The 21140-nt window shown below is 46.5% G+C and overlaps 1 protein-coding gene across 7 annotated transcripts in view; it reads left to right on the forward strand.

Moving 5' to 3' along the window:
* The first annotated feature begins 234 nt into the window (after positions 1-234).
* The window catches only part of CEP170B (centrosomal protein 170B), a 60512-nt gene continuing 39606 nt past the window's right edge, over positions 235-21140 (forward strand). For 6 of the 7 annotated variants that reach the window (XM_055716278.1, XM_055716279.1, XM_055716283.1 and 3 more), the window contains exon 1: positions 20531-20592. In XM_055716278.1, coding sequence (XP_055572253.1) covers positions 20542-20592 — 51 coding nt within the window. In that variant the 5' untranslated portion in view covers positions 20531-20541. Of the gene's footprint in view, positions 374-1835; positions 1972-14355; positions 14446-17538; positions 17618-20530; positions 20593-21140 lie in introns of those variants that run through there. The other variant, XM_055716285.1, reaches the window with a different exon arrangement.

Here is a 21140-nt window from a genome sequence, read left to right on the forward strand (position 1 = left end):
CCCGGGCGGAGGTGCCGTGAGGCTGCCTGAGGGACCTGCGCCGGGCGCGGCTGTCACTGCGCCGGGCAGCCGCGGCCCAGAGACCCCGGCAGCCTCTGCCGCACCTGCCCGCCAGGGGCCGGCCCCGGGGGGAGCCGGGCGGGCGGAGGCCGTGGCCGGGCGGAGGCCGGGCGGCCCGATGGGCCCGGGCAGCGCCGCGGCGGGGGAGGCGGCCGGGCCGCGGCCGGGCCCGGGGCTGGAGCCGCCTCCTGACGTCGGGAACCTGCCGCGCGGGGGCGGGGCGGGGCGGGCGCCGGGAGCGGCCCGCGGGGCAGGCAGAGCCGGCTGGCGGGGCGCGGCGCCCGGCCTGCCACCGCGCCGAGGGCCGCAGCAGGTAGGGCGGCGGGCGGCTCTCCGCCGCACCGGGCGGGGGGGGCGGGCGGGCGCCGGCGGACAAAGGGCCGGGCCCGCCCCGCGCGGGAGGGACGCGGCACCGCACCTGGCCCGCCGCGGCCCTCGGCTGCTGCCCACCCGCCTTGGCCGCGAGCGCGGCCCGGCCGGCGGCCCTGGGGAGGAGGCCGGCAGCCCCGCAGCCCGGCTCGGGGCGGGGCTGAGGCGGCCGCGGGGCTCGGCCGGCGGCTGCCGGTTCCCCTCCCCGGGCGCTTTGTCGGCGTTTCCCCGGCAGGGCCGGGCGCGGCGTGGCGGGGCCGCTGGTGTGACGCCCCAGCGGGACGGAGTCCCGCACCGCCGGCTCCCACGGCGGGTTTGCGTGTCCGCAGCGACAGAGAGGGCGGCGGGGTGTGCGGGGTGTACGGTCCGCTCCCCTGCCCCCCGCCGGGGGAGGCCGTGCATCCTTCCGGCGGGTGTCACCTGCGCTCCCCGCGGCCGCTGGGGCGGGCAGGCCGGCGGGCAGGCCGGGGAACGCCGCGCAGGGCAGATGAGATGGAGCTCTCCCTCCCTCGGTGCATTCCGGAATGCAGCTTCGATCCGGGGAGGTGGGTGAGGGGAAGGGGAGCGCCTGCTGCGTGCCGCTTGGTTTTCCTTCGGCCGGGAACAGGCGACATGACGGGAGGGGAGGCCGCGGGCCGGGCTGCAGCCCCCCAGCACCCGCAGGGATCCCCCATCAGCGCTGCCCCCGCAGGTTACAGCCGCCTGCTGGGGGGAGGAGAGGGGCCGCACACCGACCCCTCGCTGGGAGCTGTGGCCGGTGTGTCCCGGCCTGGAGCAGCAGCCTGCCTTGGGTCCAGACCAGTTCGTAGGGTGAGGGAGGCAGGAAGGATCTGTGGGCTCCCGACTTCGTATCAGCGTGGAAGTGGGATGAGCAATAGGGAGGCTGTTCTCCTCCCAGCGTGGTGTAACCGCTCCTGGGAGTGTGCTGGGAAAGGTTGGAGGAGCCGGGTTGTGTCACCTCACCGATGTGCTGGTCCTCATCTTTGATGATGGGGGAAGCTCAAGCTGTGATTCGTGCACAGAGCTAGCAACAAGGAAATGTTCTGGAAAAGAGGTTGTCTTCGTTTTTTTCGTTGGTGTCCGTGTCCCCCCCCCCCTTTCATAACTTCTTTGATTGGATTCAGCTGCATGCTATGGGTTTTTTTTTAACAATGCATTTTTCAGGCCCTTGCTCTTTGCTGTGGGAATATTTATTTTCAGGGCTGCAGAGCTCCTACACGTGGCACATGGACAGCAGATCCTGGCACACTTCACAACTGCTTGTTGCCATGAGAAATTTAAGACATGAACACGAAGTGCAAGAGGCAGCGCTGGGTCCCATGGCACAGGGAAATCTGGGAACTGCAGCTATGCACTGGTGTACTTCTACACTTCATTAATAGCTCACGTGGTTTTTTTGTGTTTAGGATGTGTAAAGATTAAGTGCCAAGCGCCAGAATGAGCGTGACTTCGTGGTTCTTGGTGAGCAGCACTGGCATTCGCCATCGGCTCCCTCGGGAGATGATATTTGTTGGCAGAGATGACTGTGAACTGATGCTCCAGGTAACATGGCTTTTTTGTTATTTTTTCTGAAGATGCAGATGTGAATGTAACGCTGGGAATCTGTCAAGATGTTGCGTACTTTCTTCAAATGACATCTTTTAAAAGGAACTTCCTTTTTTATGTTGTCTGTGGTTTCCAAGAAGACATAATATGTTTGTGAAAGTGCAAGTGAGGTTTCTTTCAAGTTGCCATGTCATCAGATAGATAGGAGCTCTAGTGGTAGGAGACTAATCAAATAGATTAACCAAATAGAGTAACTATAATGATGCTACTAGTAGTAAGCAAAGACAGACCATTTTGCCCTGATCTGTGATTATGCTGTGGTTTTTGTAGCTTTTAATACATCCACTGTTGACTAGTACATGCAAACTGAATGGGGGCAGGGTTTTTTTATTAAATTGTCGGTGCTTGTGCCTCTCACTTAAGTTTTTTTTTTTTTTAATTATGGTAGGAAATACTGATGTTTAGCAGAGAAACTAGGTGTTTTGGTGGGGTGAGTAAGGTGGTGACCTCTTCCCAAAGTAACTGTGTCACTTGGGCAAATCTGCAGTTAGTTCTTCCCTTACCAGCATGTGTCTCTGCTGGACCTAGTCCAACGTGTGTGAAGTGTTGACTGTGGTCTGATGTTTGACAGCATTATGTAGTGGATGTCACTCCAAACAAAGGGAGCTGGAATCTTGTAGAGCTTTTGACAGCAGCAGTTTAGCTCAGGAATTTGTAGAAGCTCAGAGTTAAATTAGTGTTTCTGCTAGACCCACCCATGGCATGAGTACTTCAATGCAAAAAAAAACGTTTGATTGCACCTGCCTGTCCCCCATTTGTCCCTTTACAAAGGTGGCAAATGTTGGTGGCAAAATTAGGAAGCTGCCTGTACAATGGGGACTCCCTCCTCATAACTTCCACTGCTAGCCTGGTCACAGGTATGTCCTAAGTGCTTTGCTGATGATCTACCAAGCAGCATGTGTTTGTAGTCACTGCAGGGATTTTCTATGATACGTTAGCAGGAGGTCTGTTTAGGGTTTAGAAGTTCTTGTACGAGGTGTACTTGGAAGGTAAGATATTGTCATTACAACTAATGAAATGTTAGTGACCACAAAAGGAGAGCCTGCAGTTGGCAGTGAATGGCATGGCTGTGCTGCAGTGGCAGAGTCTGAAGCATACTCCTGTTTAACAGCAGATCGTTTGGGTTTTTCTGTGAATCACACTAACTTTTATTTCATGTTTCTACGTGTCTGGCTCGTGAGGCCTGTTGTCGCGATGGAGGGAAGACACAGTCACTCAATATGAGTGATCAGCAGACTTCGTTTATTGTCCCTTACAGTCACCTTTTATGCCTTGTCATAATTAGCTCATACATATTACAAAAGTTAAGCTCATTATTGGTTAGTTGCCTAAATACCAAGCCCGCCCCTAGTTTCTTTTCTGTAGTTATCTGTTCCCACCTGTAACATTCTTTTCCCACCGCGATCTTCCTGTTATTGTGTAACAAGGACAGCCAAAGACAGTGTATTTTTGCTTTACTTCAGATAAGCTGAGAGCGATGTGCATTTTTGTCCAGCCAGCTGGACTATGTCTGTGTGACCCTTTTCAGCTAGCCAGTTATCCACAGCCTGTAAAGGTGAGACATTAAAAATGTTCTGATATTTTTTGTAAGTCTGCATTTGACTGCTCAGAAACCTGACGGCTGTGTTCTTTCATGGCTTGGAGGGAGGAAACATACACAGTGGCCTTGGTTTCCAAAACCAGCCTATGTTTTAGGGTGCCCTTCTTAATACCTTTTGAAGGTACTTGAGAATTTTTCTTACTGTCAGGGTTCAGCACTCTCAGTCACATATCTCATGTTGTGCACACTAAAATAAAAGTACCCAAATATCAGTTATGCTTAATATGCATTGCTTGTTTCTTTGGTTATTTATGGGGTTAACTGGACAGTATAGGTTGTAAGCCAGTCCATACCACACGGAGTATTTCATACTTCTTTGTAAGTCTGAGCTGGCTCGTCAATGTTGTGTGTGGACTAGCAACCTTGTGATGCTCTACATTTGCCGTGCCCTTTTTTACACTGAATTGAGATTCCTGGAGGAGCCAGCAGTATCTGTGGGAGTGAAGCGGTTTTATTTGGGGGCTTATAGGTGGTGGTGACATTAAAGGAGGTTTTCATTATTTCAGCAGAGTGAAGGTGCTGGATTGTCCCAGCTGTGTATGTTCATGGGGTGAGTTACGTGTGATCCTTTATAAACATATTAGTTTACTATCTCTAGTAAGAAAGCTTTTTGTAGGATCACATGTAACTCGCATGTAAGGTTTTATTTTGAACAGCACAGCACATTGTTTTCCTAGCTATTTGCTTATAAAGATGTTTTCCAGAGCTACCTTGGGCTCCAAATGAGATGACTGTAGTAAGACTCGGTGCAAAAGAGGAACAGTGAGCAGAGACTTGATACCCAAGCAAAACTGTGTGTGAGCAGATGGAGGATGAGATCTAAAAATAGATTTTTCTCCTACTGTGACAGGCCATGTCACAAAATCATTGTGCAGACTGGCACAGTCATTTGTCTTGGGGAAAGCTTAAGAAGCAGGGCAGTTATCAGAGCAGATGGACAGAGCTCTTGTGACAGTGTTTGCACCTGTAGTATTTCTGTGGTACTGACACTGAAACTGTACATTCACCACACAATTATTTTGCTTATGTATTTCAAAATATTGGCATTTAATCCCTTAAAGTGCACAACTGGGATCACACTGGCAGTGTCTGGGGCATGGACCAGATGACCTGGTTGGTGGTTTTTTGTCTCTAAAACTGTTACTGCTTAGTGATTTCATCATGATCAGCTTTGTGGTTCCCTGTTGAGACTGTGTGCATTAGACGGCGTGCAAACATATGACACAGAGATAACCCTTGTCCTGGAGGTCTTGCATTCTCATTTTACTGTTTTAGGAGTGTCTTGTTCTTTCATCTTAGAACTGTTGTCTCAGGGTATCAGGTCCCTAAACAGCAAAAAATGATGGCTTTGTCACCAGACGATCCAGCTTTAGTTTTGCCTGTGTTTACTTATTTTGTACAGGTTAACTTAGATTTGCTTTCTGGTTAACGAAGAGGTGAAGGAAACCAGAGTCTTTAAGCTTCAAATTAAGTAGGTTTTATAGTGGGGAAACATAATCTACCTTGAAATCTTCTATACCTACTAAGAGGATTAGAAATACTTTAAATGTTTTTGCAGCACTGTAAAGCTTCTAGTACAAATAAATGCAAGATTTACATTGGGTTTGAATATCAATGCATGGGTGAAAATGCCATGTAGTGTAGCTTATGTAGTGTAGCTTGGAATGCACAGTGTTGTTACGCAGAGTTATGGACTCAGTTCTGCCCTTTTTCTGAGGAATAGTGCTTGATTTCTTCAGCAGTCTCACTGGCTCCCTTCAGGTAACAGTCAACAAACAACAGGAGCGTGGAAATCTAGACCTTCATTAACTTGTGCTAGCGTGTTTTTTCTCTGTGGAGCTTGGTGGTGGTAGGAAGTAATTCTCTGAAAAGGTCTTACTTTTCTCTAAACCAAAAATACGAGGGGTTTTGGACAGCCTTGAACAAAGAAATCCCCCCCCCCCCGCCTCCCCCTTGGGAAATACAGTTGCCATTTTTATCAGCTTTGATCATTTGCTTAATGTGATGGATGTTTACTCGGAGGACAAACATTTTGCAAACTTAAAGTTTTTACTTAACCATTAAAACCTTCTCCAATGCCCCTAAACAAAGCATCTTTTGCATTTTTGCTAAATGTAAATATTTAACAGAAGGGAAAGCAGATCATGATTTCCCAGGTTTTGTTTGGGAGAGAAATGTTTACTGGAAGATCTGGGAAAGCAAAGTGTTTAACCAGTGCTCCCTTGAGTATTTTCCTCTCTTTAGGACAGCGGTTTGGGCATGCTGTTGTCCTGTGCTGAGTGAGTTTGCACATGTGAGTGTGGGTTACAGCAGCAGTAGGTACAGATGGCGTGATTCTTTTGTGGTTTATGCCTTTGTCCTGTGTGCCTTTTAAGACAGCTTGACACTGCGTATCAGGAGACACTGTTTTCAATTGCTTGTAACTCCACTAAACATTGTAACTCTTTAGGGTGAGAGTTTATTTTCTAGGCATCTGTTTTGGGGAGTGTGGTCCGGATGTGATCAGCTCCCTTCTTCAATCTTTGCTGTGAGCAACTGTGAGAAAATGCCATTTTTGTCATGTAAACTATTTGAAAGTATGTTTAACATGTTCTTTGAAGTTCTGGTGCTGTCGAGCTGAGGGGTGATGCTCTTGATGGTTTTCAAGAGTGAATGCCTAGGTCAGGTGTGATTTCCCCTCCCCTCCACCCCCCACCCCCCCCCCCCACCCCCCCCCCCCCGGTCAATAATCTAAATGTGTTTGACCAAATTCCAAGTCTTTGAAAAAAGTTGGGAGTTTGCATGTGGTCTGCAGGGACTTGTTTGATACTATTGTCTTAAGTCATATTTCATATGGGAGAGAAGTCGGTGAGGGGATCGACTGGAGGACGGAACTGTCGTAGGTCAGGCAAAGAGGAACTAGGTGAAGGGATGCACAGGGCTGGGGTTTAGATGTAAGAGCAATGGCACTAGATTAGATCAAGGTGCATCTAGCTCTGTATCCCTGACTCAGACGGTGGTCAAAGCAGCTGTCAAGGAAAGTGCGAGGGCAAGCCAAGAGTATAATGATACTTCCAGAGTACTAGCTTAACCTCTTGACCTGTGTTTCAGGAAGCTAGAGGCCAGATCTTTGCATCTGTTTGTTGGATTTCTACCCTGTAAAGTTTCGCCAGGAGATAAAGATTTGGCTGAACAGTGAGGCACAGCAAGGAGTTGTGTCATTTGTGAAGAGTGAGAGGAGGAGCAGTAGAACTTGAAGAAGTGGAGGGTGGTGCATATAGGGCAGAAGCTATTCAGTGTGGGGAAAGAGGGCGTTACAGGACGTGAGCATCTCCCTTATGCCTGAGATGGTTAAAGACTTGCTTTTATTCTGATATCAGCAGAAGCTGTGAAAGCTACTAGCCAAGCATCTGTCCCTGGTCCATATGGGACATTGTATGCTGCTTATGGTATCAGTTAGTTCAAGTGGTAGAGGCTTGTGAGCTGAACATACAAGTTCATTCTGCTGGTGAATCAGATAAATGAATAGACATTTTCAATTTTTTTTTTTTTTTTAGCCTGCTTTGGTAAAAAGCTTGGGAATTACAAGCATTCTAGGCACTGAAGGAACATTCTTATGGCTGCTAAGTCAACTGTTTATAACTGCAGAGCAGTTACGACGTACCAGTGTGAAGATTGCCTGTGTAATCCCGCTCTTGCCTGTGTGTATATAGGCATGAAGATGCAATCTGTTATTGTGTCATTACTGGATATTTTTTCCCCGCAGGATCTGTTTAGTGTTTGGTACGCAGGGTGCACGGCACACTGCAAATAATACAGTGCAATGGTGAACTCGTGTGTATGTGACATCTGATCACATTCAGGTTTCATTGACCTGATGTATCCTACCTTCCCTAGGCCGCACTTAAGAATATGATGTCTCCTCTATGTAGTTAGTAAGTGTATACATAAATAAGTGCAGATAGGTGTGGTGTAGTTTGTCTACACCATTATGCTGGGAGGAAGCAGATGGTGTGAACTTGGTAGATTATCTTTTTCCTGGTACTACTTGGTGAACTGGCTGGGGTGCAGAAGTCGTATCTCTCCACCACTCAGGTATGTGCTGCGTTGGGAGCTCCCAGCAGAAGCCATGGGGAATCTTTGCTGCCTTTTGTGCCCTGATCTCCTTCCCCATGGAAGTGCAGGGCTGAAGTTGGAAGCTGTAGTTGGTGACAGGGCAGTACCCTGCTTGTGCTGTTTTGCTGCACTTATCCAGGGGGTGTAAACCAGCACCTAAGTTAGTCCCTGGGCGTTGGGAACTGCTGAGAGTCATTCATTAGGTGTCACAAGGGAAGTAGGTGTCTCACAGGCAGAAGGGAAAGGATCTAGCCTTGGGAATGTTCTGCATTTTGACAGGTAGTGTTTCTAGGTGCTTGGGCAGCAGCTGTGGGAGGAAGGATGCACATCCCGTATTTCCAGGCCTAGAGTTGTTTTTTTGGCTCTCACCTCTCCCATTGTTTTCCGTTAATGTGCAGTTGATGGGAGTATTATGATGACTGATGAAATGTGGGTTGAGGAGGCTGGAGGCATGGCAGGACTGGCGAACCTGGGAGGGGGAGGGTTCATTGCTGGAGGCAGGGTAGGGAGAGAGGTGATGGTGGCACTGCAGGCAGGTGGTTATTAAGAGTGAGAGGGCTGCAAGTGGCTAGCAAGGTGCTGGGAGCCTGGCCTGTGGAGGGAGGGTTTGTCCCTCTTAGGAGTGGGCAGAGAAAAAAGGGCCCCTTCAACATCTGAAATCCTGATCCAGGCACTAACATGCAGCTCGGCTGCACTATAGAAATTCAGGCTTCTGTCCCACCGAAGATGATGCTTTTCCACACCTCCTGTGCAGCCACGTAAAACAAAGGGAAAGCCTGCAGTCAGGATCCGACCCTGGGTCAATTGAACTGGTGCTCTACTTTTGGGAAAGGGGAACCAGCAAGCAAAAACACATTTTACCCCAAAATGACAGCTTAAGATTTTGTGGGAACTATGCCAGCCTCCAAATCCCTTTGCCAAGCTGTGGAGATTACAGTTTCGTTTTCCTGGGGGATTTCTCTTTTGTTCAGTGCCTTATTTTTTGCATGAATACTTGGGCCTTGGTCCTGCCACAGATCTGCTAAGCCCATGATCTTGATGCCAGCAAAGCTGAAAGCAGGAGCCTGTGCAGCTTGGGAGCTGTAAAGTGAGTCCAGCCCTGGGATGAGGTGGCTGCACTTGCTGGAGAGACATTTGTCTGCTTCGGCAGAGTCATTTAGAAATGGGCAGTACACACTCCTGGGAGCGATCAGGCTGCCTCTTGTGGGGGTGTCACGCTTGCAACTAGCCTGCGGCAGGACGGTGCATGCACCAAGATTCCGGAAAAATACTGAAGTGGCCAGTATACATAACTCTGAAATGCATCGTGGTGAAAAAGGGAAACTCAGTGTTCTTATTTGCCATTAAATGTTGTGTGGGTTTTCACTTTTGAGGAGCAAAAATTGTGTTTCAGGTCAGAATGCAAGGAATTTGGGTTTTTTTGTTGTGTGTGGGTGTTTTGTGGTTTTGGTTTGGGGTTTTTTTTGTTGGTTTTATTTAAATTGGGCTTTCTCTGTCTCCCTTCTAAACTGGGACGCTAAGAGAGGTTTGTATTTCCTTACTGGGACACTTGTGCAGAGCACAGTACTGGCAGAAATGTAACCTGTTCACTATGGAAAGTATTTGAGCAAATGTTTATTGTGCGTTGCCACCAGAATGCTGCCAGACGTGCACAACAGACTGCAGTGAGGAATAGGGAAACTGCTCTCATTTGTTTATTTTATCTCCAATACCATGATGCCTTGTGGTACTGGCAAGGCTGAGGTCCAAATCTCAACCCCGAGCAGTAGATTTTTGCCCATGGTAATTCTCCTGGGGAAGAAGCAGCAGCATCTGTATCTATGTAGACAGCTGAGCTGTGTCTGCTTCCCGGCCCTGTGGGGAAACCCAGGCTGTCTGGCTGTATTTCTTTTGCTGCCTTCCTAAGCAGGTCTTGTTTCCTTGTAGGTTTTGCTTGGCATCGCTGCAGCTTGTGCTTTCATCCTGAGTGCCTTGTTATCAAGTATCAGACCCTGCACCAAACACAAAGCTGTAGGGTATCTGCAGCACATGTAGCCAGCGTGATACGTGCCTCGGTGGAGAGTCCTGTGTGCTTCTGAAGCTGCTTTTGCTGCTTCCGTGCTAAGCAGGGGCTTTTGCTGATTTGGTGTGCAGTTTCAAGAATCACAAGCGAGCTGCATGACTGATTGGAGACTGATCCAAGATGTTGGTGCTAGTATGGGACTGGCAGACCCAGAGATGCCATTCCTATCTGTGATTTGGTCTATCTACTTAATATGATCTTGGAAGAAGGAAGAGCTGTAAAATACCTCTGTCTTCAGATACGTGCTGCATGTGCATTTTGTCTGCTAGGTATTTAAAATATGATACATTGTAGGCAGTATGACGGAGAAGTAGGACAGCCTTATATTAGGAAGTGATTTGAATGTCTGGAAATGCAAGCCCTGGATGAGCTTAATGTAGTGACAAATCAGTGTCCATGTTTTCCCTTTGGAGAAGTGTAAATGCTGTTAACTACAAAAGCATGCATTGTTTTTTCTCAAGAGTTGTTTTCTTTTGGCAACAGGTCCAATGTTGGGACATGGTGAGAGTGCTGTGTTCTTCCTTCATTCCCAGCCTCTTGGGAGTCTGGCCTTATTTCTTACCTGCAGATCACTAGTGCTTAGGAGGATATTTCCCTTCCTTGCCTTCTTTTCCCCTTCTCAGTCTCATCTGAGGTGTCCCAGCTCTGGTTTTGTTGTTTGGATCCAAGCAGAATCTCAGTGATCCTTGGCATAACTCAGGAGTGCTGATCACCCCGTCACAAGTGCTTTTCTGGTGAAAATGATTGACTGCTAGGGTGTACTGGTTACTGTCTGCTTTTGATGTCTGGATATAGGCACTTCAGGTTTTTTAACACTTTATTGGAAATTCATGGTTTTTTCAGCTTGTACCCCTGTGTCCCCTCCTGATAGATGGATCAGTCTTGCCTTTTGGTGTGATGGTTGTGATTGTAAGCAAGGCTCAGTACTTGGTGCAAGTGTGCATTTAAGCTAGGGAGCCCTCTTATATTTGTGATTCAGTCGACTTAATTGCCGCTTTTCAATTTATAGATGCCCAAGGTCTTCACAGCAGAGTTGCAGACAGTTGGGAGCTCTGCACCCATGGGCTGCTCTTAATATGTGTCGACTCAGGCTTAAATAATTTTCTGTGACTCGGTGGGTCATGCATTAGAAACCACTGGGCTGAAGTGACTTCTGCAGGACTGTTCCTGGGCTCTTGGCTGCTACCAGTCTGCAAACTGGTTAGTCAATTCTTGGGAAGTGGGATGCTCCTCTCTGAGAACAAAAGCACAGTCAGCTGCTGGGTTGCTGCTGTCACAGCACACAAGAGTGGTTTATGTTATATGTGACCGATGTTGAAATAAACCACACCTCTGTTCTCAAGTAAGTGACCTTTGGCAAGTCTACATCAAAATAAATAAGGTGTGATTTTAGTTATTTTAAGTTGAGTTTCCTTGGAGACAGGCCCTTAGGAACTCATGCTGCCAGTTTCTGTGATGTTTGCTGGTTTAATATAAACAAAACTAAGAAAATTCCTCTCTTCTGTAAAATTTTATGCTTTTGTGGAGAAGTACAATCTGTACGATCTGTGTAACAGTTTACTGTATTCCTGGGGTGCTCTTTAAATTGATTCTGAGAAGTTGTATCAAGACCGTGGGTGAGATTTTGCATATTGTTTTGACTCCTTTTGCTAAGAGCTGTCTCGAACACAGCTGAATCTTCGTTGGAAGATGGGAAGTTTTGGCATAAATTAGTTGCTTTGGTGACCTCTTCCTGCTTTTACGTATCACGCTGCTGGAATGTGTCTCTGCTCCCCTGTGATGACCCTTGTGTGGTTTGGAACCCCTGAGTGGCTGTAGTCAGCTGTTGTAGAATACAGCAGCCCAAAGGCTGTGCTGACTTACATCAGGGTCAGATGCAGGGCAAATTGAATTTCTGGGAGACAGCTGGTTCCCAGAAATAAACCCTTTTTAAAATGACCTGTGATACATTTAAAATCAGATACCAGAGAAAATGTACCCTAATTTTTTGTCTGGATGAACCTTTTGGGGTGGAAGCCTTTCTGCCTTTGGAACGGGGCTAGAGGGATTGTTCTGCCTTTAAAACTTGTTAATCTTTAAATGAGTGTCTATGACATGCTTTAAAAAGCTGAAGCAAACACTGCTGCAGCAGTTAATCAATATTCCCTCACATCCCATTGGGAACAGTGATGCCCACACATTTGGGTAGGAGAGGTATGAATGAAGATCTTGCATCTGTGCCATGCAGGCAGGACCCCTGTGTGCGGTTGCCTTTGAGTCCAGCAGGCTGGAATGTAGTTATCTGAGTGCCCATGGATGGGGAAAGGGGATTTCTACCCATGCTGTGAGCAGGGACTTTCTCCCACCTCTGCTTTGTTGGCAAGGTGCAGCGAGCCCTCCAGGAACCCCAGCCCAGGTCAGTGCCCAGTTGTGGGAATGGACCTGAGCGGGGAGGGTGGTGGAAAGACACCCTTTTGCATCTTCCCAAAGGGTGTGAGTGACCATGTGGTAGGTCAGGTACAACCCCAGCTTGTGTGGCATCAGCTGCTGCAATACCATGAGGCAGCGGCTGGAGACATTCCCATGCTCAGGGCCCTGTGCTGAGGTGTAGGTCCTGGGCAGCATCCCTCAACTGTCCTTACCTGGACCATCCTCACCTTGCAGTGCGCATACCTGCCACAGCCACGCGGGCAGTTGCACATTGGACTGAGGGGCTGTATCTAACGTGCATAGTAAGAGGCAGACGCGGCAGCTTTGCACTGCAAATGCTTAAGACCTGCCCCTAGCTTGAGGTTGGCGTCAGACACTACGCGTGGGCATTTGTATGAGGATGAGAGGTTTGTGTGTGCCCCTTCGGGGAGGGAATTGCTGTGCGACACTGCCCACGTTCCGGGCTCAGCACAGCAGGAGATACAAGTGGGGTGTCCCCAGCTGCATTGTCTCTACCTGTTGTTAGGTTTTTTTTGGGAGCATTTGCTGTCCAAGCAGCACCAGTTGGGCAGCAAAACAAAGCGCTGCTTCTTTTTCCATCTGGGACTCATGTGAGCTGACAACTTGTAAATTCAGCAGCGTATGGATAACTATATTAGTGAGACAGCTAGAGGCTTGGAGTCACCTGCCCCTCTCCTGACTGCCTCTGCCTGCAGTGGCATGTCGTGAATGGCGTGAGGGACATCGCAAGGTGGAAGGGCAGTCTTCTGGCCAAGTATGTGCTTGCTCCGTATTGGTACTTCAGGGTTATCCTGGAGGACGGGTCTCCTCGGCTGACATATGCTCTGCAGGGGGAGGAGGTACCATTTATCAGCTGTTAGGATATTACCAATGTGCTTGACATTGGCAGGGGTAGGAGAAATTCCTGCAAATGGTAGCAGTTTTTTCTGGAAAAGCTTCTGTATTTTCACCAAGGAATTCCCCTGAAACAATCTTTGCCTCTGCACGCTTGCAAGGAAGTAGACAGTGGCTTGCTGAGAGTGGTGCTGTGGAAACCAGCGTGTTTATAGTTTGGAAAAGGGAAGGGATTTTCACCGAGAACTTGTTGGTTGATGCCCAGGAAAAGGAGGATTAGCTGATTTAGAGCCTGGCTTGCCCCCTTACTCGGGTAGCACATCCTACCCTCCCCTGGCCTGAGATACCAGGGAGGTCACAGTGTCATGTGCCTGTGCTGATGCACACTGTTCCAGTGGCTGGTTGAGGTCAACTATAGCAAGAATTAAAGTTATGAGAGGCAGTAGGTTTAAATACAGACAGTCTGGTGTCTTTATAGCTGTAACATGCCATATTTGAAAATTATTCAGATTTTTTTCTAACACTACTACCTCAGAAGTCTGGCACTATTCCTGCTAAAGTGTTGTCTTCTGTTTTGAAGATGAAGTGTATTTGGTACTTGTGCATTGTGGCAAAGCCAGTGGAACCAAATCACTGTCCAGTTCAGTGTTCTCCAACCTAGCTTTAAATTTGATTTTCCTGGAGTTGCTTTCTTTCTCATCCCAAGTTTACTAACCTCCCTCCAACTTGGAAAACATCCTAGAATTTAAATCAACTCCAGGACCTAATGCTGGGAACAGTCTATATTGTTGTGAATACATTTGGTTTGTAACTTAAAAAAAAGTTTTCTTCCTATTTTTCAAAGTGAAAAAAAATCATCCCAAATAGGAATGTCCCCAGTGATGAGGCCACTGGCTTCTGCTGGTGAAAAGTGGAGCTCTTCTAGTTAGCACTGGCTGAGATCCTGCCCCCAGGCTTTCAGTTTGACTGGTTTTGTTTTCGGTGTGTATTGATATAACTTATTGAAACTATGGTGTACACTTGACAGCCTGCAGTGATTTTGCCCTCCCCCCCCCCCCCCCCCCCCCCCCCCCCCCCCCGCCCTCAGAGTATTGTCTTTAGTGAGCTGTTTAAACAACCATGGAAGCATTTGCTGTTTAGCCTTTGGTTATTTATAGCAGTAAATAATATTTAATCCTTCTTGCTTTCCCCCTCTCTCTCCTTACCCTATATCAAGTTAGTTTAATGTCTAAATGTTGCTTTGATTAACAGTGTCTCTTATGCCTGACTGGTCTCACGTTCACTGTGCTTTCATTGCCAGTCCCGCAGTGTCGATAAGCAGCATGCTGTAATCAACTATGACAAGGAGAAAGATGAGCACTGGGTGAAGGATCTTGGGAGCTTAAATGGCGTAAGTAGCAAACCTCCGCAAACATCCTGGCTGATGCAGGTGATCACGCGGCGTGCTGAGTCTGCAAGCACTTGTGCACTTACTTAATTCTACTGTTAGACCTTTTTGGGTCACTGCAACTGTTGGCATCAGTTAAGCTAAACATATGTAATTATTTGCAAGACCTGAGATGGAGGTCATGTAGCATCTCATCTTTGAAGAGGAAAGCTTTGGTAAATATTGTATTTCTTTTTCCTTTTCTTCTGATGTCCTTGCAGAATTCTTCAGGGCTCACAAAATCATAGAGCCTCTTGCAAAAGAGAAGGAAATAAGTTGAGTCTCATTTTGGGGGATGTTAATGTTAAACTGGTGAAGATTCTGGAGCAGCTGTTCAGCATGAGCAGGGTGACCTTTTGGCAATTCAGTTGTCAGTGCATGCAGTGATTTGTGGGATGATGAGACATTTACTTTCTTTGGGGAGAAACTATTTAAAATCACCTTTTTTTAATAGTAAAAATTGCTTTTTTGCCTGCCTTGGGCCTGGTTTGTGTGAAGACTGAGGTATAATGTGAACCCAGAACAGGGAGCTGAGCCTGTTACAATCTTAACCCTTGCCATGGTTCTAATTCATGCAGTGGTAGTAGGCAGCTCGGTGAGGGCTCTGTCTGCCCACCTCAATTCAGTGATTTTTAAATACACCATTGTAGTTAAAACTATCCTAATGCCATAGCATGCCTCTTTTTTGGCTGTTTCTTCATACCAGTGGAGCTATTCCTCTGCTGGAGCAGGTCTAAGCTAGATTCGCATAATTGTCTTCGCAGTAGGGGTTTTACTGCAGTCATTGTTTTGGGCTTGGAAACAGAAGCCTTCCACCTTCACAACCGCAAAAGCACAAGATGAACCCAGAAACTTGTACAAAAGCAGCAGCTAAAGCAGACCTCAATTGTTCTGCCTTTTCTGGTGTCTGAAAAGAGCAAGAATAAGTGTTAATCCTTCTCAGCCTAACAGCTGAAGACACAGAGCCCTGCTGAAATGGGAGTATTTCTGGTAAGTGGCCTGGGCTCTAGATGGATCCCTGGTTCAAAACCTGCGGTATTTGACTCGTGGTGGTAAAATAACAGCTGAAAATTCTGGTTGCAAGAGAGGGAAGGCTTGTACTACTAATTCTTTTCTACTTTGACATGCTAAAGAATATGATTTTACAACGTTTTAATAATAGGCATGCTCAGAGAGTCAGTGGAGTAAAAGGAGTTGTAGCAGTGCCTGTCTTCTGCAGCTGGTCAAACACACTTCTGTTGGAGGCTGTTGTGGCCAAACTGAATTTATTTTGCATGAAAGGAACATGGGTCCTTACCTGAAAATTTTCATGAAAACTTGTTTTCCCCCCATAACTAAGGAAGTAACTTCGGAGGGCCTTGATTTTTAATTCCATTTTCAGGATTTGCTTTTTTAGTTTGTATTTACTTCATGGCTTGTCAACAGTGCATTATATGGCTTTGCTGGATAATCTGGTTCATATTAATTGTCAAAATGTTTTGTATTGTTTTTATTATAATGTTCAGCTGATTCTGCAGTCTATTAAGGGTCTTTGGTTTTGAAGGTAGTGTTTCTGTCCGCAATAAGCGGTTTCCTTGGGTTATTTCATTTGAAGTAACCATAGATGCGTAAGTAACATCATCAAAAAGGGTTTTCTTGCAGGCTTTTGTTTTGCAGAAGAGTCAGCAAATAATTATTCCTGTTTCGGATCTCACTGTTGTCGAATTTTTAAATATTAAAAAATTTCATGCTAATAGGAATTTCATGCCTTTTAACCAGCTTCACTGCTTTTATTCTGAAATTATAGGCCTGTTCCCCAGCTCTTCTGTAAATTGCCAGGAAACTGGGGGCTGTTGTCTGCTGAGGTTCTAGCTTCCTGCTCCAGCATTTATTTTTTCCCCTGTGGTTAATAATTGTTTTTATCATGCTTGTTTGCCTTGTCTGAGGTGAGAAGCCAGAAAAAGACTGTGCTTCATTGGTGGAAGCATGTAAATTCATTTCCTAGCATAATTTTGAATCATCAGAGCATAGGCGCATTTGTATTGAGGCTACAAAGACTCAGCAGCGGGTTCCTGGTCTGTGAGGCTGGGTGAATCCCACCTTGGGAGGCAGGGTGACTCCTGGTGTCCGTGACTGCCCCAGAAGCAGCTGAGTGCCTAATCCCCATCAGCATGCTGGTGCTTCTTCAACTGGCTTCCTGATTTATTTTTATTTGGCCCAGGTTTTTACAAACGTACATGGTTTATTTGTGAAGGATGTCCGTGAGTGCTTGATTCATTCCTCCATTGTTCTGCAAGAATTGTTCCTTAGGAGGTCCCCTCGGACAGTCGGCATGTGAGACATCCAAGATACTTGTTCACAGCTATGAAGTAGATTTTTTTTTTTTTTTTTTTTTTGCACCTTTGTAAGGGTAACTTAGTTTCTTTGGGCCCCAGTTAACTGCCTGGAGCACAGGAAAAATGAGTATGTGAATCCTTTGTGCAAGAGGCTTGTTGTACTGATAATATGGTGCCTTGGACAATGTATCATCAGACATCACAGGGATGCTACTGCAAATGCTTGTTTTCCTATGCATTTTCATTTCCCCCTTCCTCTGTGATAGGCTTTGCTTGTTAAGTTAGCAGGCCTTGGGGCTGACACTAGTCTTGTTTGACATCCAGCGGAAAGCTGATTCCCAGCTCACTAATTAGAGTATGAGTTGCACCGTTTGCTGCTCTTGCTGGTTGTGAAGGGTGGAAGAGAGCCGAGAGCACCTGAAGTTCCTAACTTCAGGCACCTCATTTATGTATTCCAAGTTGGGGACTAAAATTTCATTTGCAGTTGATGGAAAGGTAAATCTTCCTAGAGGTCCTTTCAGCATCGTGCTTTGAAGCATAATTGGGGTGCTCTTAACTTGCCCATGGGAGCTACTTGCCAGTGTTGATTTTTTCTAGGCAACTTAGCTCCTCGCCTGGCTGACTTTGTGCTAGTGCACCCTCAGTTCCTTGGGCCTGGTTGCCCTTCAGGAGCCCAGTCCATCTGAGATGCATCACCTTGATACTGTCAGTCAAAAAACATTCCTGTGTTTCTTTCCTGCAGACGTTTGTCAATGATGTGAGGATTCCTGACCAGAAGTACATCACCCTAAAACTGAATGATGTCATTCGCTTCGGCTACGATATCCTTCTCGTTTGAAGAGGGAGTGAGATGTGGTCTTTGATTGGGTTTTGTGTTGGTTGCTGCATGGAGAATTAACAGCGCTAGTTGTGACTAATGAGTAAGGGTGTTTGTTTTGCCTCCTGGAGCCTTTGGATGGCTCTTTACCAGGTGGAGAAACAAAAGCTTAAGAGCATATTAGGCATGATGCCTGCTACCTTCATTGGACTTTGAATCGGGCCCTGCACTGGCAGTACTAACTGTGGAGGTAGTGACTGTGAAGGTGCCTCTTCAGTCTCTTTCTAGGGAAGGGTTGAGGTTTTTTCTTTTTATTTGTATGGTAACTAGCTGGTACGAGTTGGGGAGCAAACATATTTCATATGCTTTTGTATGAACTAACATATTCCTATTTTTTTTTTCATCCAGCTTGGGTGTTTTTGTTAGTCATTTCACCCAAATGCTTGTTTTTCAGACAATTTGCAGGTCTTCAGCCTTAGACATTTAGCTCTGGGGCTTGTGGTCAGACCTTTGACTCTGTATGGAATGAAATTTGCCCGTGCAAATTGCTTCTGTCAGAAAATGTGAGAGTCAATCTGTAAATTTCACCTCTATTGAGGGAGGCTAGACTGCAGTTACTGCTTTGTTTACAGAGTCACAAATCCTGCTAGTGTCTGCTAAAACACCTTTGCCTCCATCCCTTTCCTTTATATCCTGATGTGGCTGTATGACTGGCTACAAGCATAGATGTTGGAATGACTTTCAGAGCCTGCAGAGCAACAGTGGTAAGTAGGGGTTCCTATCGCTGCCTTTTCACGTGATCTAATCCTTTTTTTTTTCCACTTTTTTTCAGTTGCTTCTATCTGCCAAACTTTACCCACTCAGGCTTAATTTAGAAGTAGCAAGTATCTTCTCCAGGTTTCTTCTTTCTTTTGTGGGGAAGTTTCAGTTAAAACAGTCCAGACATCTCTGAGACTAGAGGCAAAGACTATGTTCTAGCAGTGTTGGGGAGGAAGTGATTGGCTGGAAAACTCTTGTGCATCCTTGACCCCAAAGTCATGTTCTTGTGCCTTTTGTTGTTCCCATGATAATGAGTTTTGCTTGCCGTGCTGTAGCTTTTGAAATACTCAAAACCTTGCTGGAGCCCAGAGGGCTGAAGCAGTGAGGAGAGGTTGAGCATTCCTGGTCTTTTAGGGGTCTGGCTGCCTCCGCTCTAAGTAGCGACAGTGCAGGAACATTCACTGTTGCAACAGGGATGCTTAAACTGATGTGTGTGCAATCCTGGATCTGCTGGAAAAGGTGGCTTTCTAGGCCTTGTGTTACATCATACTTCTGGTCTTGGTCTTGTGCTGTCTTTTTCCATTTTAAAAATAACAAATCCTTGCTTCACAGTGGTATTTCTTTTTTTCTTAAAGGGAGGTAGTTGCTGAATCTTAAAAAAAAAAAAAAAAAGGGCAAAAAAAAAAAGCAGATTATCTGCCTTCAGATCGGTATTTGAATGGGGTGGGGTGCAGCTTAGTGTTCAGGCATACACGGTGGGGAGAGATACTGAGTGCTGCCCAATAAAAGAGCACAGTGTTCTGGGATCAGGTCATTAAAGGTGACATCTCAGTGTGCATGTGATGAAGCCTGTTACAGTCCCATCTGCAGCCCCAGTTCTAGCTTTTCTTGACTTTGCGGTTTTGCAAATGTATTTTTGATGTAGCTGGTCATGTGTCTTCTGGTCTCTAGATGCGTGGGGAAGCTTGTAGATTTGCTGTGAACCCCAGTCTAGCGAAGGCATAAACCAGTGCCTAGAGCATGGGTAGGTTTTAATGGCTGCAATACAGGTTTAAACTTTTTGTATAGAAAGCAATTCTAAGCACTAAGCAGCCGAGTTGGAAGTGCTTAGTCCTGCAGCCCTTACATGGATATTTATGTGCAATGAATGATTGCATTTATGAATTAATGGAATTTATTGCCCTCAGCAGGAAAACTTCAAAGAATGTAGGTTTTAGTCATCTTTTTACTTCTGCATAGTTGCCATGGCAGTTAAAATCTCTTCCACCCCTTTGCTGCTTCAGTGCCAGTCCTTTTAGCAGCGCTTTGTGTACCACGTTAAGCTCAGTGTGGATGACAGCATCTCCTGAGGTCTCAGTCTGCTCTGCGCTGTTGCATGAGAGCGTTTGTCTCTTTTCCATTTACAGTTTCACTTACAGACTGTGCGGAGTTTCCCTGCTATGCCAGTATCACTTGGTTTATTTTTAGTCTAACATTTTCCATCTTTCCTTTTTCCTCCCCTTTGCTCTGATTGGTTTGTTGATGATGACATTGCCAGATGCTTTTTTTTTCCCCCCCCCGCAGTGTTGCTGAGGATTATTGCTGAGGCTCAACCATGTTGAACTCCTCCCTTCCTAATAGGTCACAGCAGCTCATGACCTGATTTACTTTTCATCTCAGAAGCTGCACTGGCTGAAAGGCCTTGGCAGGGCAAGAGAGCACCATAGTCCCAGGCATCACCATCCCCAGCAGGGAGCTGAACTCTGCTGTTCACTTGTCCAGAGCATGCAAGAATGCCCTATCTTGGCCAGGATACCATGGGAAGAGAGTGGTTTGCCTGGAGCTGCCAACCAGGTGGAGAGGAACGGGGTGTGCATTGAGTCAGGGGTCTGGTTGCTCCCCTGGGTCCTGCACGGAGCTGCTGGTGCTCCTCCAGGCTTCTTCTGCCCTGCTCCCCTTGTCTGCCACCCTTCAGTTGGCGTGGGTCTGGGCAGCAGAAGCGATTGCATGCTGTCTTGCAAAACATGCATGACAAAGGCCATGGTGGGATACAGCGCAGGCAACTTTTAGTATGTATTTTAAGGTTCTCTGGTTTTGTGATCTTGGTTTTTTTCCATGATTAAATGCTAGATTTTTCTGTCCATCTCCAATTCCTTTGCCATTTCCTTAATGAGTTCTGTACATTCAAACATGTATGTCCTGGAACAAATTCAACACAAAGTCCCAGAAGAAGCATTAAAGGTAAGGGTGTCTGGATGCAGGTGCATTTTTTAAAAAAAATTTTTTAAGTGCTCTAGTAATGGTCAAGCAAACAGAAATATTAAAATACTCTTGACAGCAATGAAATGTTCTATAGTGTGAGTCTGTCTTTGGATTGGGACTTAATAAAACCTTACTTTGAGGGATACATTTCCCAGTTATCTCTGCTCTGATCTCTGTCATCCCTGTGCTAATATGTAATGAAGTTATTTATGATTTTATGACTACCAACAAAAAAATTTACTAAAGCTGTAACATATTAAAGAACAGCCAGCACATTAACTTGTGGGTGAAGCACAGCAGAACTTGTTCCCTCTGAGAAGTGGAGTCCAGATGCTTTTTTCTGAGCATGGTGACTTAGGCCAGCTCCATCACACTTCCTCCAGCAGGCTTAAGTTTTCTTAATTTATTCCTGTATATCATCTCATTTTTGCCTTCAAGCTTCCGGTGTTTTTACTTACTGAATTGTCCTCTGAGTGAGGCCTTCTTTAAACAAAGGGTTCAGTAACAAGTATGAGCATCTGCTTAGC

The sequence above is a fragment of the Falco cherrug genome, chromosome 7 (assembly GCF_023634085.1).
Source record: "Falco cherrug isolate bFalChe1 chromosome 7, bFalChe1.pri, whole genome shotgun sequence".
NCBI classification, from domain to species: Eukaryota; Metazoa; Chordata; class Aves; order Falconiformes; family Falconidae; genus Falco; species Falco cherrug.